Genomic DNA, 15,138 nt, shown 5'->3' with positions numbered 1-15,138 from the left:
TTGCTAATCTAGTTTTTGAGATTCGTTTTTGGGCTAACTCCCCTGTTCACTGTTAATCCCTCTTGAAATTTTCTTTTTTAAATAACCAAACACTGTTATTCCCTGATCTCATTGTCTTTGCATTCAGTTTCTTTGACTACCATAAGCTCTTTAGAGTTAGAATGAAGTAGACTGTTGTTTAGTGTGTGGAATTTTTTTTTAATCTACAAAAGCAAAGAAACGTAGCAGGGACATTTTTGCTAATGAATATGCTTCCTTTGCTCTTCTATGATTTGTTTTCAAATGAATGCTTTTCGTTTTTCTTATTGTGCTCTACAGTACAGTGTCATATTGTGTGATCATGATCATTTTGATCCATGAAGGACATTACAACCAAATTAGTTAAGATGCCAATGACCAGTACCACAAAGCAGCTTATTCACTCTGATACACAGGACCGGCACTAGGGCTTTGAGCGCCCTAGGCGGACAGCAATTTCGCCGCCCCGCGCACTGGTCCCGCGGCTCCAGTGGGGCTGCCGCATTGGTGCCTGCGGAGGGTGCGGTGCTCCGCGGCTCCGGTGGAGCTGCCACATTCATGCCTGCAGGTGGTCCACTGGAGCCCCGCGAAGAACCGACTGTCCGCAGGCACAACTGCGGCAGCTCCACCAGAGGCGCGCACCAACAGACCCTCCGCAGGCACCACTGCGGCAGCTCCACCAGAGCTGCCTGCCGCCCCCTCCGGCAAAATGCCACCCACCAATTATTCTGGCGCTCTAGGCGATTGCCTAGGCTGCCTAAATGGTAGCGCCGGCCCTGCTGATACGCAATCTAAAAAGAAAATCTAGCCCAGAACATCTGTGCTGTCTGAGAGCCCAAAAGCTGTTTTTTAATCTACTGGTTGGACATCCCTCTTAGTGTGAGTAAACATCACATACTCTTGATTGTCCTCCCACAAACTGTCTGAATAAGGCAGGTTTTTTGCAGAGTGAAAAATCGGAGTTTACTTAAATGCTGATCATCATTTCTACTGAGGATTTTTTTTTTTATCGGTAGGGAATGTGCTCAGGTATTTGGAAAGCTCATTATTACTGAATTGGAAGAATTGTAAAGTTTGGAGAAGAATTAATTGGTCTATTGGTGAAGTAGTATTTGAGGTGTGACAAGATTCGTAAACGAGGTAAGAGGACAGGATGGTACTGCAAACCGTTTTGAAATGATTTTATCGATAGGTTACAGCTGTGAAAGATTTAGGAGTGTAACAAGGGAAATTAGAAATATTACAACATAATATGAAATTAAAGTAGTTTGTAGATTAAATGACTAACTTTTTAAAAGTAATCTCTCTAAGTTGCTTGAGACTCAAAGATAAAATAAATCATTCGTATAATTGCCATGAACAGTTGTCCCAAGAGGAATTGTTCATCTAATGTAGATTTATTAAAAAAAGGGGTGGGGGAGGGGAGAGGAAGATGCAGCAGCTTGAAAATACAAAACTTTAGACCAAATGTAACTGAATAGTCTCTTTACATACCCAACACACCTATTCATTCAGTGGGACTTTGGAATGTATAAGGAATGCAGGATTTGAATGGTAGCCAATATATCTTGTATGCATTTCACATTATGCTTTAATGGTTTGTTTTGTTTAACTTATACTAGATTCCCTAATGACTTAACCAGGATTTTAAAAATAAACAGGTCACTTTTCTATTGCTATTATTTTTTTAGTATCTATTTGTGGGCAACTTTTTATTTTGTAGAAATTTACAGGAGCTCAGACTATTTTCATAATGGACTTTTTAGCAATTGTCAGGGACTCTAACCCAGATGACAGAGTTCGTTGTCTGACCGCGAGAGAGACAGGCAACACCAGCAAGGTCCGATCAAAAGCTCTTTATCAATAGAGAGCAGCTTGTCTCCAGAGAGAACCAGCCCACTCTTTACATCTTAGTATAAGCCTATATAGACAGTTCCGTCGCATCATAAATTATTCACTGGAACAACCCACCCCCTTCTTTTAACAACTGGAAAGTAGACACCTTTAGTATACATGCATGCCTAAAGTTAGAAATGTAGGGGAGTTAAAAACAAACAAACGAACAAAACCAGGGAGCGGAAACAAGGAGGCTGGGAAACTAGGGCTCTTATCACTTTGAAGAAGCTGCCCGAACACAGCACATCTGGTACTATGCCAGGAATGCAGCTTCTCTCTTATCTCACTTTTTCCCAGCGCTTGTGAGACATGCTGCTGCTTCTCAGTGGTTTCCACTCAGGAATTACCCAAAAACCTCTGTTAGCCTGACTTTGGTCAGGTTGGCATACCTGGTTTTGTCTGCAATATCTTTATTCAGGGCTAACACAATCAAACGAACTTTCCTCAGAAATAACTTGTTTTCATTTAAATAAGACTTAAAGTAAAATATTAATTTACATTAATATAAGATAATTTTTTAAAAATCTACTGCTAATACAGGGCCCAGTTAAATTAATAAATTGTCATTTGTCTAGGTGAATTAATTACCCTACCTTTTGAGAAATGGATCACTGGATCAATAGTATTGGAAGATAACAGTATATGGCAATAATCAATGCTTATTTTGTACTTTTAAAATCTAGTAGGAAAGATTGAATTTAAGAATCCAATTTCTTTATGAGGAAGTAGTTTGTTTTGGATTTAACTGGTTAACGAATAGCTATATTTGAATGGTCTCTTTCAAGATCAGTACACTGTGTCCCATTTTTATTTAAGGCCTGGTCTACACTACACGTTTATACCGAATTTAGCAGAGTTAAACCGATTTAACCCTGCACCCGTCCACACAACGAAGCCCTTTATATCGATATAAAGGGTTCTTTAAATCAATTTCTGTACTCCTCCCCGACGAGAGGAGTAGCGTTGAAATCGGTATTGCCATCTCAAATTTGGGTTAGTGTGGCTGCAATTCGACGGTATTGGCCTCCGAGCGGTATCCCACAGTGCACCATTGTGACCGCTCTGGAAAGCCATCTGAACTCGAATGCACTGGCCAGGTAGACAGGAAAAGCCCTGTGAATTTTGAATTTCATTTCCTGTTTGGCCAGCATGGAGAGCTCACCAGCACAGGTGACCATGCAGAGCTCATCAGCACAGGTAACAATGCAGTCTCCTGAGAATCGAAAAAGAGCTCCAGCATGGATTGCACGGGAGGTACTGGATCTGATGGCTGTATGGGGAGAGGATTCTGTGCTAACAGAACTCCGTTCCAAAAGACAAAATGAAAAAACATTTGAAAAAATTTCCAAGGCCGTAATGCAGAGAGGCCACACCAGGGACTCAGTACAGTGCCGTGTGAAAATTAAGGAGCTCAGACAAGCCTACCAGAAAACCAAAAAAGCAAACGGAAGGTCTCGAGTAGGGCCAAAAACATGCCGCTTCTACGCTGAGCTGCATGCAGTTCTCGGGAGGGTCTGCCACCACTACCCCACCCCGTCCGTGGATTCCGAGGTGGGGGTGGTAATCTCAGCCATGGCTGAGGATTCTGCGGACGGGGAAGATGAGGAGGAGGAAGAGGAGGACGAGCTTGCAGAAAGCACACAGCACTCCGTTCTCCCCAACAGCCAGGAGCTTTTTCTCACCCTGAAGGAATTACCCTCCCAGCCCTCTCAAGCCACTATCCCACACAATGAAGCCATGGAAGGGACCTCTGGTGAGTGTACCTTTTGTAAATCTAAAACATGGTTTAAAAGCAAGCGTTTTTTAATGATTAATTTGCCCTGAGGACTTGGGATGCATTCGCGGCCAGTACAGTTACTGGAAAAGTCTGTTAACGTGTCGGGGGATGGAGCGCAAATCCTCCAGAGACATCTCCATGAAGCTCTCCTGGAGGTACTCCAAAAGCCTTTGCAGAAGATTTCTGGGCAGGGCAGCCTTATTCTGTCCTCCATGGTAGGACACTTGACCATGCCATGCACATAGCAATTAATCTGGTATCATTGCATGACAAAGCCTAGCTGCGAATGGTCCCAGTGTTTGCTGGCATTGAAGCAACATCTGTTCTTTATCTCACTGTGTTATCCTCAGGAGAGTGATATCATTCATGGTAACCTGGTTGAAATTCCGGAATTTAATTAAGGGGACAGAGATGACCATTCCTACTGGGCTGTTCGCCTGTTGCTTAAAAGAAATCCTTCCTTGCAGGTAGCCAGGCAGGGGGAAGGGGGAGCGGGTAATTGCTGCTGATCTTCCATGATACCAGCCACGGAGGGGTAAAGCAATCATCCCAGAGAATTGGATGGGGGGATGGCTTCTGCTGGTGCATGTTAACAGGAAAGAAGCAGCACTGAACAGGCTTTGCTTGCTATTTGGTAAAGGAGGGCGCTGGATATATGAAGGCTGCAGAAGACAATGGCTTACCATGGCCGCATGCAAGCCGAATTCTGCTGCCCGGACCTGCGTCTGTGAGATCTCTAACACCAGAGCCGCAGGCACTCAATATTAAGATGCAAAATGCAACCCTTGTAGTGAAATCACATGTGCTATGCAAGGTGAATAGTGTTGTTCACAGTGAAAGAGTATAAGCCTTGTTCTGTAAAATGTAACTTTTTAAATACTTCTCTCCCTTTTTTCCCTCCCTCATGCAGCTGCAAATTTTTCAAGCCTGTCTACTCCATCCCAAAGGCTATCTTAGATAAAGCGGCGGAAAAAGAAGACGCGAGACGAAATGTTCTCGGAAATCATGGAAGTGACCCACAATGAAAGAGCTCATCTAAATGAGTGGAAGGACATAGTATCAAATTACAGGAAAGATGTCAGTGAACGTGAGGACAAGAAGGACGCTCGAGATGAGAGGTGGCGGCAGGAAGATCAGAAGTGTAGGCAGGAAGATCAGCGGTGGCAGGATGCAACTCGGGGGCTGCTGCGTGATCAAACTGACATGCTCCAGCATCTGGTGGAGCTTCAGGAACAGCAGCAGGGTCACAGAGTGCCGCTGCAGCCCCTGTGTAACCACCCTCACACCTTACCATGTTCCACATCCTCCTCACCCAGATGTGTAAGAACGCGTGGGGGCAGGCTCTGTGCACCCGCCCACTCCACCCCCGTGGACAGCCCAACCAAAAGGCTGTCATTACTCTGAAATTTTTTTAGTGGCCTTTTCCTTCCCTCCTATCCTCCTCCCAAACCACACCCGGGCTACCTTGTCAGTTCTCTCCCTCTTTTTATAATTAATTAATAAAGAATACATGATTTTTAAACGCTAGTGACTTTATTTCCTTAAGCAAGCTGTAATCGAAGGGGGAGGGTGTGTTGTTTACAGGGAATGAGTCAATCAAGGGCGGGGGAGCGTTCATCAAGGGGAAACAAACACAGCAGTCAGACCGTACCCTGGCCCATGATGAAACTCGTTTTCAAAGCTTCTCTGATGCGCACCGCTTCCTGGTGTGCTCTTCTAATCGTCCTGGTGTCTGGCTGCGTGTAATCAGCGGCCAGGTGATTTGCCTCAGCCTCCCACCCTGCCATAAAGGTCTCCCCCTTATTCTCACAGAGATTGTGGAGCACACAGCAAGCAGCAATAACAAAGGGGACTTTGGTTTGGCTGAGGTCTGATCGAGTCAGTAATGTGCGCCAGCGCACCTTTAAACGGCCAAATGCACGTTCTACCACCATTCTGCACTGTAGTTGAACAACTCCTGACTACTGTCCAGGCTGCCTGTGTATGGCTTCATGAGCCATGGCATCAAATGGTAGGCTGGGTCCCCCAGGATAACTACAGGCATTTCAACATCTCCAACTGTTGTTTTCTGGTCTGGGAAGTAATTCCCTTGCTGCAGCCGTTTAAACAGAGTAATGTTCCTGAAGACGCGAGTGTCATGAACCCTTCCTGGCCATCCCACATGGGATGTTGGTGAAACATCCCTTGTGATCCACCAGTGCTTGCAGCACCATTGAAAAGTATCCCTTGTGGTTTATGTACTGGGTGCCCTGATGCCCCAGTGCCAAGATAGGGATACGGGTTCCATCTATTGCCCCACCATAGTTAGGGAATCCATTGCAGCAAAGCCATCCACTATGACCTGCACATTTCCCAGAGTCACAACTTTTCATAGCAGCAGCTTAATGATTGCTTTGGCTACTTGCATCACAGCAGCCCCCACGGTAGATTTGCCCACTCCAAATTGATTCTGACTGACCGGTAGCTGTCTGGCATTGCAAGCTTCCAGAAGGCTATTGCCACTCGCTTCTCAACTGTGAGAGCTGCTCTCATCTTGGTATTCTGGCATTTCAGGGCAGGGGAAAGCAAGTCACAAAGTTCCATGAAAATGCCCTTAAGCATGCGGAAGTTTTGCAGCCACTGGGAATCGTCCCACACCTGCAAAACTATGCGGTCCCACCAGTCTGTGCTTGCTTCCCAGGCCCAAAATCAGCGTTCAATGGCTAGAACCTGCCCCATTACCAGCAGGATCTCCAAAGCGCAGGTGCCCGCGGTTTGAGAGAATTCTGTGTCCATGTCCTCATCAGTCATCGCTGCGCTGCCGTAGCTGCTGCCTCCTCACCTGGTTTTGCAGGTCCTGGTTCAGCATAGACTGCACGATAATGTGCGAGGTGTTTACAACGTCCATGATTGCTGTCTTGAGCTCAGCAGGGTCCATGCTTGCTGTGCTATGGCGTTTGCACAGTTCACCCAGGAAAAAAGGCGCGAAACGATTATCTGCTGCTTTCACGGAGGGAGGGAGAGGATGTACCCAGAACCACCCGCGACAATGTTTTTTGCTCCATCAGGCACTGGGATTTCAACCCAGAATTCCAAGGGCGGGGGAGACTGCAGGAACTATGGGATAGCTACCCACAGTGCAGCGCTCCGGAAGTCGACACCAGCCTCGGTGCATGGACGCACACCGCCGAATTAATGTGCTTAGCGTGGCCGCATGCAATCGACTTTATACAATCTGTTTAAAAAAACGGTTTCTGTAAAATCGGTATTATCCCGTAGTGTAGTTTTTTCAAAATGCATGCTGTTTTGGTGTAAGTGGTTTATTTTAGTAAGAAACAACAGCAAATTCAAATGACCTATGTCAGCTCAAATTTAAAGGCACGTAACCCCACACTAGGATGTAAATAAAAATACACTCAACTTCCATTACTTTGGGCAAAAGCCTGAGAGAACAAAATGTGTCCTGTACCCTGAAGGTCAGCAGACTTAGGCAGTGAATTCAAGTCATATACCTTCCTTTTGAAAACGCTCTGCCCCCTATACCAGCCATTCACATCTAGAGGCTCTGCGTGAAGGCAAGTCTGTTCAGCGGATACTATATAGGCATAGCCCGGTAGTGTTGATGCAGCATACAGCGACAGAAAGAGTTTTTTCTGTCCGTGTAGGAGCATCACCTCCACAGACATTAGTTACGGCAATGGAAGCACTTTTCCACTGGCATGGCTGCATCTATACTGGGGGTTATGTCAATCAGTAACTCGGGGGGTTGCACTCCCCTGGGTGATGTAGCTATATCGATGTAATTGTAGACCAAGCCAGAGAACTAGAGTAGATCAGGTGCTGTCAGTTGCTGTATGACACTTTCTCTTGTACCTAGGACCCAAACAATGTAGGGCTTTAAAAGTCAGTATCAGCACCTTGAATTGCAGCTAAAACCAGATAATGAGGCCAGAACAGCCCCTGGATACTGATTTAATATGCTCTCTGTAGCTAGCACAATTAATAAAACAGCTGCTGTACTTTGCATCAGCTGCACTTTCTGAGCAATCTTCAAGATATAACCCTTTGTGTAGTGCGCTGCATTAATCCAGTCTGCAGGTGACAAGGACGAGAATAATTGGCTAGGTCTGCATGAGAAAGAAATGCTCGCCTTTGTACCAAACGTAGTAGAGGGGAGGCAGTTTTGGCCACTTGAGCTACAGGTGGATCTGGAAGCGCAACCAAAATTGACAAAAGGTGGGAAGGGCCTTTCAGTTATAGGGAGACAGTCTCCTGCCACACTTTCTAAATGTTTCCTCTCAACCTGTCTTATTTTATGTAACCTATAGGATTTCTTACTAAACTGCGATATGATCCTCATTAACATTTTAGGCGAGCATTAAAATAGCACTCCTCAATGGGCTGACTTTGTCTTCAGATTTTCTTTAGAGAGTGCATATATCTTGGAATGTGTTCATTATTTACCATTGTCACGTATCTGACGGATGGAGAATATCCCTCCTTTTCTAGAGGCTGTTTGTAATCTCTGCCAGTGATATGGAAGAAGTCCTCCACTGATTATTTTTAAACATATCAATGTGTGTTGTGTGGCACCTATCATTACTCTCCCTTCTCCTCAAGTACCTTACCTTGTGCAGTCTGGGGACAGAAGGTGGAAGTCTGCTGAGATAATTATGAGTTTCTTAAATAAATCAACCCTTTAAAGTCTTTATGACTGATTCTTTCAACCTGAAAATAAAAATATCTTCACAATTTTGCATCTTCCTCCACAGGCTGTCTCTCGTTACCAGTGAATAGGAGTGGCTGTCACTATATGAACCTGGCATGGGCTCTACAGACTCGTTCTTACATTTCCGCTCCATGTAGCGTGACAATACAACAATGCAGGCAAAGCAGCTTTTTCAACAAATGTAAGTCTTGAAAAAAGACCACTTTTTTATAACACGAGCAGTTTGTCTAACTCTCCTCTGTTTTTTATACTGACTCTGTCAACATGAAAATCCCATTTTGTATTAACATTTTGCATCTACAGTAGTTAAAAACACCAACTAAGATTATTACAGCTGAAAAGCTAATGGGGGACTGGAAACATTCTTCTTTTCTTTCCCTCCTCCCCACCTCCATTTACTTGGTACATTTGACAGCGCCTTGTTGATAGTCAGTTTAATAGTTTTCCCTATGTAGTCAGGGTCCAGTCCATCTCCCAATGGAGTCTTTGGATTTTTTTTAGTCAATGAAAAAAACAAAAGATGACAATATGCATCTAATCATCTGCCCAGCTACAATATTAGATCCCAACCCTGCAAAGACTTACACATGTACTTAACTGGGCACACTGAATAGTCCCACTGGAGCCAGCAGAACTGCTTGCAGGGCATTAAGTTAATCTTGCACAAGTGTTTGCAGGATCGGGTATTAAGTAACTTTTTGGCTTATCTCCATTCTTCTAATTTGTACACACTTCCGCTGGTAAAATGATGTATTTATTTTAAGCTGTTTTAAGTGAATTAATATGATAAAGATGTAGCAAAACAAGCTATTACAGTGTGATTATTTTGTGAATTAGATATTTTCTTAGTTGCCTGCATATTGATTCCATAAAAATCCACGATTAGATGGTTTCTAGGATAGACAGTTTTTCACCAGCAGCTATTTCAGTCTTTAGGTGACTGGATTAGAAAAACCGCTGCTTTTATGACAGCTTATTGTTTGACTCTGTATGTTCTTAGACAAACTGAACTTTGACTATTTTGAAAAAATAATGTAATTAATATCAAGTAAAGGATAATCTTCTCTTGATTCGCAAGAATTTAAGCATATAACTTATTCAGGCATCAGATGAAACGGAAGCTGTTGGGTGCCTCTGATAGCCAGCATCCAAAGTTGCAGTCATTCCTACAGGCCAGCTGACTGCATAAAATATGAAGGGTAGTGTCAGTAGCTGCATGTGTGGGTGTCACATGAGATGCCAGAAGTCTGGTGGTTCTGTAAAAAGTGGTGAACTGAGTTTTTTAGTTGGCCCTGTCAGTTTGTAAGACCCTTAATGCTGTAGGCCCTGGATATATTGCAGATTGCTTCCTTTTGCCTCTTCCAGAGAGTTGCCTGCATGTTAGGGATACTTTTGCTGCTACTTATATCATTGGGCTTTCAGTAGCATGGGGGCTTGAAACTTCCTCTCCTTTCATATTCATCCTAACCCTTCTCTCCTCTCTTTTAAAATGTCCTTAAAATGTTGTTTCTGGAAAAGAAAGTAGACGTCTGCTGATCCTGTAGTTCTCTCCCTCTAAACCATTTTGCCTCTTTCTCTTTAGAAGACTTCCTTGATTAGCTTAATCAAAACACCTTCAACATTCAAACTGATTAATGTGCTTTGTACATTTAACATTGTACAGTGCCCAAGTCCTTTGGCAGTTCAGGTGTGTTAGATATAATATTAAAAATGCAAATATGAACACTTTATATAAAATACACTTGTCAAGTGAAATGTCAACCAAAATGACTGTCACTGCTGTTCTGTCTCATCATTAAAGGGTTACTTCTCTCACTACATATTTTTTAAAACATTAACAACCTAGTAGCAAGATAATTTGTACTTCCAGATTAACCTTTTAAAAAGAGTAATTCCTGTTAAGAAAGAGGAATTGCAATTATCTTAGACAGCTTGAAGTCCAACTCCAAATACCCCTTTCTGATCACACAGCATTTAGAGTTTTTCTTCCTGTCCACTGGCACATCTTAGTGAGTTTATAATAAGGTAATTTTAAAAGCTATGGTGTGTTGTCCCAAGTTTTGCCTTTTCCTCTTGGAAAGCAGTTAGGTCTAATTTTCAAATGTGCCTAGTGACTGTGTTTGCCCAGCTTGAGACATTCTGGAAGTGTCTGATTTTCAGAAAGTGCTGAACCTCTGCCCTCTGGAAAGCAGGGCCCTGTACAGTACCTTATGCTGGGCTCCCAAAATTTGAGCCACTCTAGATAGCAGTCTCTGTATATAGTACTTTACCTAGCCATCATGGCTGCTGGGATGTAGGTCAGTGCAAGGCACTCAACAGTCTCTGGTTTCCTCCTGTACTGTGGGTTGGCTTTGTGGATTCTGAGCTTAGGTTACCACCATCCTGACTGTCAATGGATACAATCTGTTTAGGAGGAGTTTGTAATCCTTTGAAACAATTTGTTTTCATACCCTTAGACATCAGTACAAATCAGAGTCAGAGATTGCCTGTAGCTATCTGAGACTGTTTATTCAAAATAGAAAGAGAATTGTCTCAACAAAGTTTTAAAAAATATTCCTTATGGGCCAAAATCTGTGTGCTTTATACGTTGGAGTTCATAGATGGTAACCCTTTCAAAGCCTTTGTTGTTGGTGCCATCTGGATACCAAATGGAAATTATTACTTGAACACAATTTGCTTTTATAATAATTACAAGGCATAGTCTAGCCCAGGGGTTGGCAACCTGCGGCACGCAAACTGATTTTTAGTGGCACACTGCTGCCAGCAATGACCCTGGCCGCCGGCCCTACTCAGCCTGCTGCTGGCCTGGATGGACAGAACCCTGGACCGGCAGGGGAGCTGGTGGCCGGGACCCCTCCTGGCAGGGGCCGTTGGCCGGAAACCCCACTGCCGATCTGGGGTTCCGTCCGCTGGCCCCTGTAAATGTAAAATGTATTACTGGCACGCAAAACCTTAAATTACAGTAAATAAATGAAGACTTGGCACCCTACTTCTCAAAGATTGCCAGCCCCTAGTCTAGCCATTCTTGGAGCACAGTTCTGGCAACAATAAGGAGAAAGCCTGGCCCAGTGATTAGAAACCAAGACAAGGGATCAGCAGTATGAACGGCTGTCTGACCTTAAACAAACCACTTACCTTCTCTCTGCCTCAGTTTTCCCATCTGTAAAAGGAAAGGAAATAATTTTCACCTACTTCACAGGGGTATTCTGTGATACTCAGTTCATTGTAAAGTGCTTTCAGATCTTTAGGTGAAAGAGCTATAGAAATTCAAAATATGATAGTAATTTAAGTATTAAAGCTGATTATATGTGAGGAAAAAGTTCAAAATTTTGTCAGGCTGCATAGAAAGCAGATCGTTCAGAAACAAGGTTGCTTGATATGGTCCCAGTTCTGTACCTTATTACAATGCATGGGCAGACCCTCTTGCACCCACATGGAGCTCCGCTGATCTCAACCCAACTTCTGCTATAGAGAATGTGATCTAGTTGGTCACCACACATACGCATTCTGGAACAGCCCAGAGACTCAAACACTCTGGATGCACACAAGCTTACAGAAAAATCTTTGACATAGATCAATAAAAGCTCAGCCTGTTACATTCTGGGGGACACTTCCCCCTGGCAGCTCTTCATAACAGAAAAGAGTGATAAGTTAACAGTTGCAAGCAAATGCATTCCTATACCATGAAGAAAATTCTACAACTGAATTGTGATCTCATATCTTGTATTTTCTTTAACAAGTCACAATTCTAATATGATTGAGAATTGGTTCAAAGACCATGGGGCCTGAGCTGATGGAGCTATAGGCAACAAAGACAAGTAACTGCAGCCTAAACACGAAAACTACTTGGCAATACACCCAGAGAGAATATCATCCTGTTATCTCAGAATTATACCAGTGCAGAGTGACTTCAACCCCAATCAGCCATACCCCTTCAGTTGCTTCAGCAAACACATCTTCCACATCTTATGTATCAAAGTATAATACTGCAGTGAACACTCACGTTTAACTGTGCTACATAAAAATGTGCTTTTCTGTTTGTATATAAAATTATTGCTCTGTCATCCTTATGGGATATGGGAAAGGGGAAAACTTAAAGCTTTTCCTTACTAGAGTATACCACCGTCCTAGGCTATGTAATACATGAGAAAGGTGGCCACTTCCCTTGTTTCTTAATCAAATGGGAATAAATCAGTCCAGTAACGTAAAATTATATTGAATATACCAATCACTGGTTCAGGAGGCTGTGCTAACTAAAAAGAATTTTATTTGGTATAAAACTTGGCATTTGGATTCTTTCTAGAAATATCAGTTCACGTGTCTACTTTTTTATTAGCTTATACTCTAAATATCTCCTTTTCATCCAGATGAGTTTTCTTTGGGCTAATTCTTTCATTTGTGTCTGACCCAACTTAATAAGGAACAGAATCTGGGAAAATAGTAATCATTCCTTTCCATATTAAAAGTGGAAAGTTCTTTTGAGAACAGAGCATGTCTACTCCAGATGGACTTAAATTGTTCCAGTTAGGAGAGAGACAGTTTACTGACTACATTTATCAGTAATAATAATATAACATTTGTTCAACACTGAAGATCTCTAAAATCAGGAAAAGTCAGAGTTAAATTTCAACAGTGATGTTTCACAACCTGCCTGCTTTGTTATGTATTGATTTAAATGCTATATGTTTAGTCAGAAAAACAGGAATGGGGGGGGGGGGGTAACCCATGTTTATAGCTGAGTTAATTATGCTGTTGGAATCTTGAACTTCCTGACTGATTTTTACCTATGCAAGCTAACTTTGTTTTAACAGCTGAGTGCATTTCAGATTTTTTTTAAAGGAAAAGGACCCGATTTGCAGACCTAACTAATGCTACAGTGCCCGAATTCCCTTATTGGTGTCAGGGAGTACACTTCCTTGTCCCCCTTTATTTAAAAAAAATAAATAAATCTTAACACTGGAAAGTTTTCACCATCTTTTTTGTAATGAGGTCGACCAGAGTGACCTTCAAAGTATTGTACCATGAGTACATCATCCATTAGTGAAGTTCAGGATCCCATTTTCTATTTTAAGCTGCTATTCAGAAATAATATTTTTCCACTGTTTGACAAAGTGAAGTATTCATAGCAGTTTTCATTTGTTATTAAAGTGACAAGGGTTAGTATATAGCTAGATAGGCTTATAGTTGGATTTGATCAGTGTTTAGATCATGGTTTCAGTCTTTAAATGTTTAGGTTAAGAATTCAGTCTCTAAATAGCATTCCCTTTGGACAGATCACTGAACCGTTAATGTTTATAACGAGCTTTGATGTCCTCAGATGGAACATGCTGTTGAAGTGCAAAGTATTGTTCATCTACAGTGGGGCAAGATTATTCACTGTGCTACGTACAGGAGCAGGAAAGCATCTTTCAGGATAGCTTTTTCCAGCTCTAAAATCTTCTCATGATACCATAAAACAGCACAATTATAAGTAGGAAGTAGCTCCTGGGCATCAGGAAATTGCCCATAACTCAGTGAGAATAGTTTCCCATAGGTAATGTAGGAACAATAATCAGCTAGATTTGTATAGAATGCATCTGTTTTAAACACATTAGCAACCATATCTAAACTATAGTTATTCAGTAAATCAATAATGAAATCCATTTAAAAAAAAAAGTGACATCACTAAAGTTTTATAAACAGGCAGGTTTATAAACTGTCTCCATGACACGCCATCAGGATGCAGAGAAGGCAACTCAGGTTTGTCTGTGCGAAGCCATTGGTAATCAGGGTAGATGTTATTACCAAAGTATCTTCTGAGTCTGCAAGGTGTAGAGTGCAGGCATTCTCACCCCCACAGAACCTCCTGCCTGGCAATGAGTATAGCAGTGAATGAGAACAGAGAGACAGAAGCAGTTGCTCAGCATGTGACACTGAGGAATAGAAGCTAGTGTCCTGAAGCTGCAAAGAGTTGTGTGCATGCAGACCTTGCACCTGAGCAGTGCCCCATTGACTTCAGTATGGGGGAGAGAGTCCTCCTGGGTGTTTGGACTGAAGTGAAGTTAAAGTATGCTGTTTAAATACAGTTTGAGCACTTTCAGAGTTCTTTTGGTGTCTGGGATTTGATGTGGGCCTCCACCCCGCACCCTGCCCGCAAACAAAACGTATATACAGGGCAACCCCCATCTTTTCAGTGTGTGTGTGTGTGTGAGAGAGATCTTCCTACTGTATCTTCTACTCCATGCATCTGATGAAGTGGGTTTTAGCCCACGAAAGCTTATGCCCAAATAAATTTTGTTAGTCTCTAAGGTGCCACAAGTACTCCTTGTTGTTTTTGGTGACACAGACTAACACGGCTGCCACTCTGAAACCAGCTTCCTCAAACTTTCTGAATGTCCAGAAGCTCTGCCAGCCCCTTGGGTATACCTGAGCTGTCCCTAAGTGCAATTTTTGAGTGATTTGGTAGCATGCTGTCTAGAATGTAATGTACATTCCAAAGTTTCTAGGATAGACAGTAGGCGAGATGGGCAAAGATGAGCTCTTCAGAGATCTCCAAAGCTATTCAATGAAAGCTTCAGAAGTTGAGAGTGGAGTTACCAGAGGAAAAAAGGAACAAGGCCATTTTGAGTGTGTTTTGGATCCTTTTTTTTGAACTTTGCATTTTCCATCTGAGGAACTCTCTAAGTCAATGGTTCCCAAACTTTTTGAGGCATCCAATCAACTGCATTTTGTCTCTCTTTGTGATTCACAATTACACATA

At 42.7% G+C, this 15,138-nt stretch overlaps 1 protein-coding gene across 2 annotated transcripts in view; it reads left to right on the top strand.

The window, feature by feature from the left end:
* Positions 1-15,138, top strand: part of MRPS5 (mitochondrial ribosomal protein S5) — a 91,692-nt gene that overhangs the window by 2,079 nt on the left and 74,475 nt on the right. Inside the window, exons 2-3 of one of the 2 annotated variants that reach the window (XM_030558268.1) lie at positions 1,035-1,158; positions 8,443-8,580. In XM_030558268.1, coding sequence (XP_030414128.1) covers positions 8,484-8,580 — 97 coding nt within the window. In that variant the 5' untranslated portion in view covers positions 1,035-1,158; positions 8,443-8,483. The remainder of the gene's footprint in view (positions 1-1,034; positions 1,159-8,442; positions 8,581-15,138) is intronic. The other variant, XM_030558267.1, reaches the window with a different exon arrangement.

This window comes from Gopherus evgoodei, chromosome 3 (assembly GCF_007399415.2).
Source record: "Gopherus evgoodei ecotype Sinaloan lineage chromosome 3, rGopEvg1_v1.p, whole genome shotgun sequence".
NCBI lineage: Eukaryota > Metazoa > Chordata > Testudines > Testudinidae > Gopherus > Gopherus evgoodei.
Note: the sequence above shows the minus strand (reverse complement) of the source record. Positions and strands in the feature narration are given on the sequence as shown.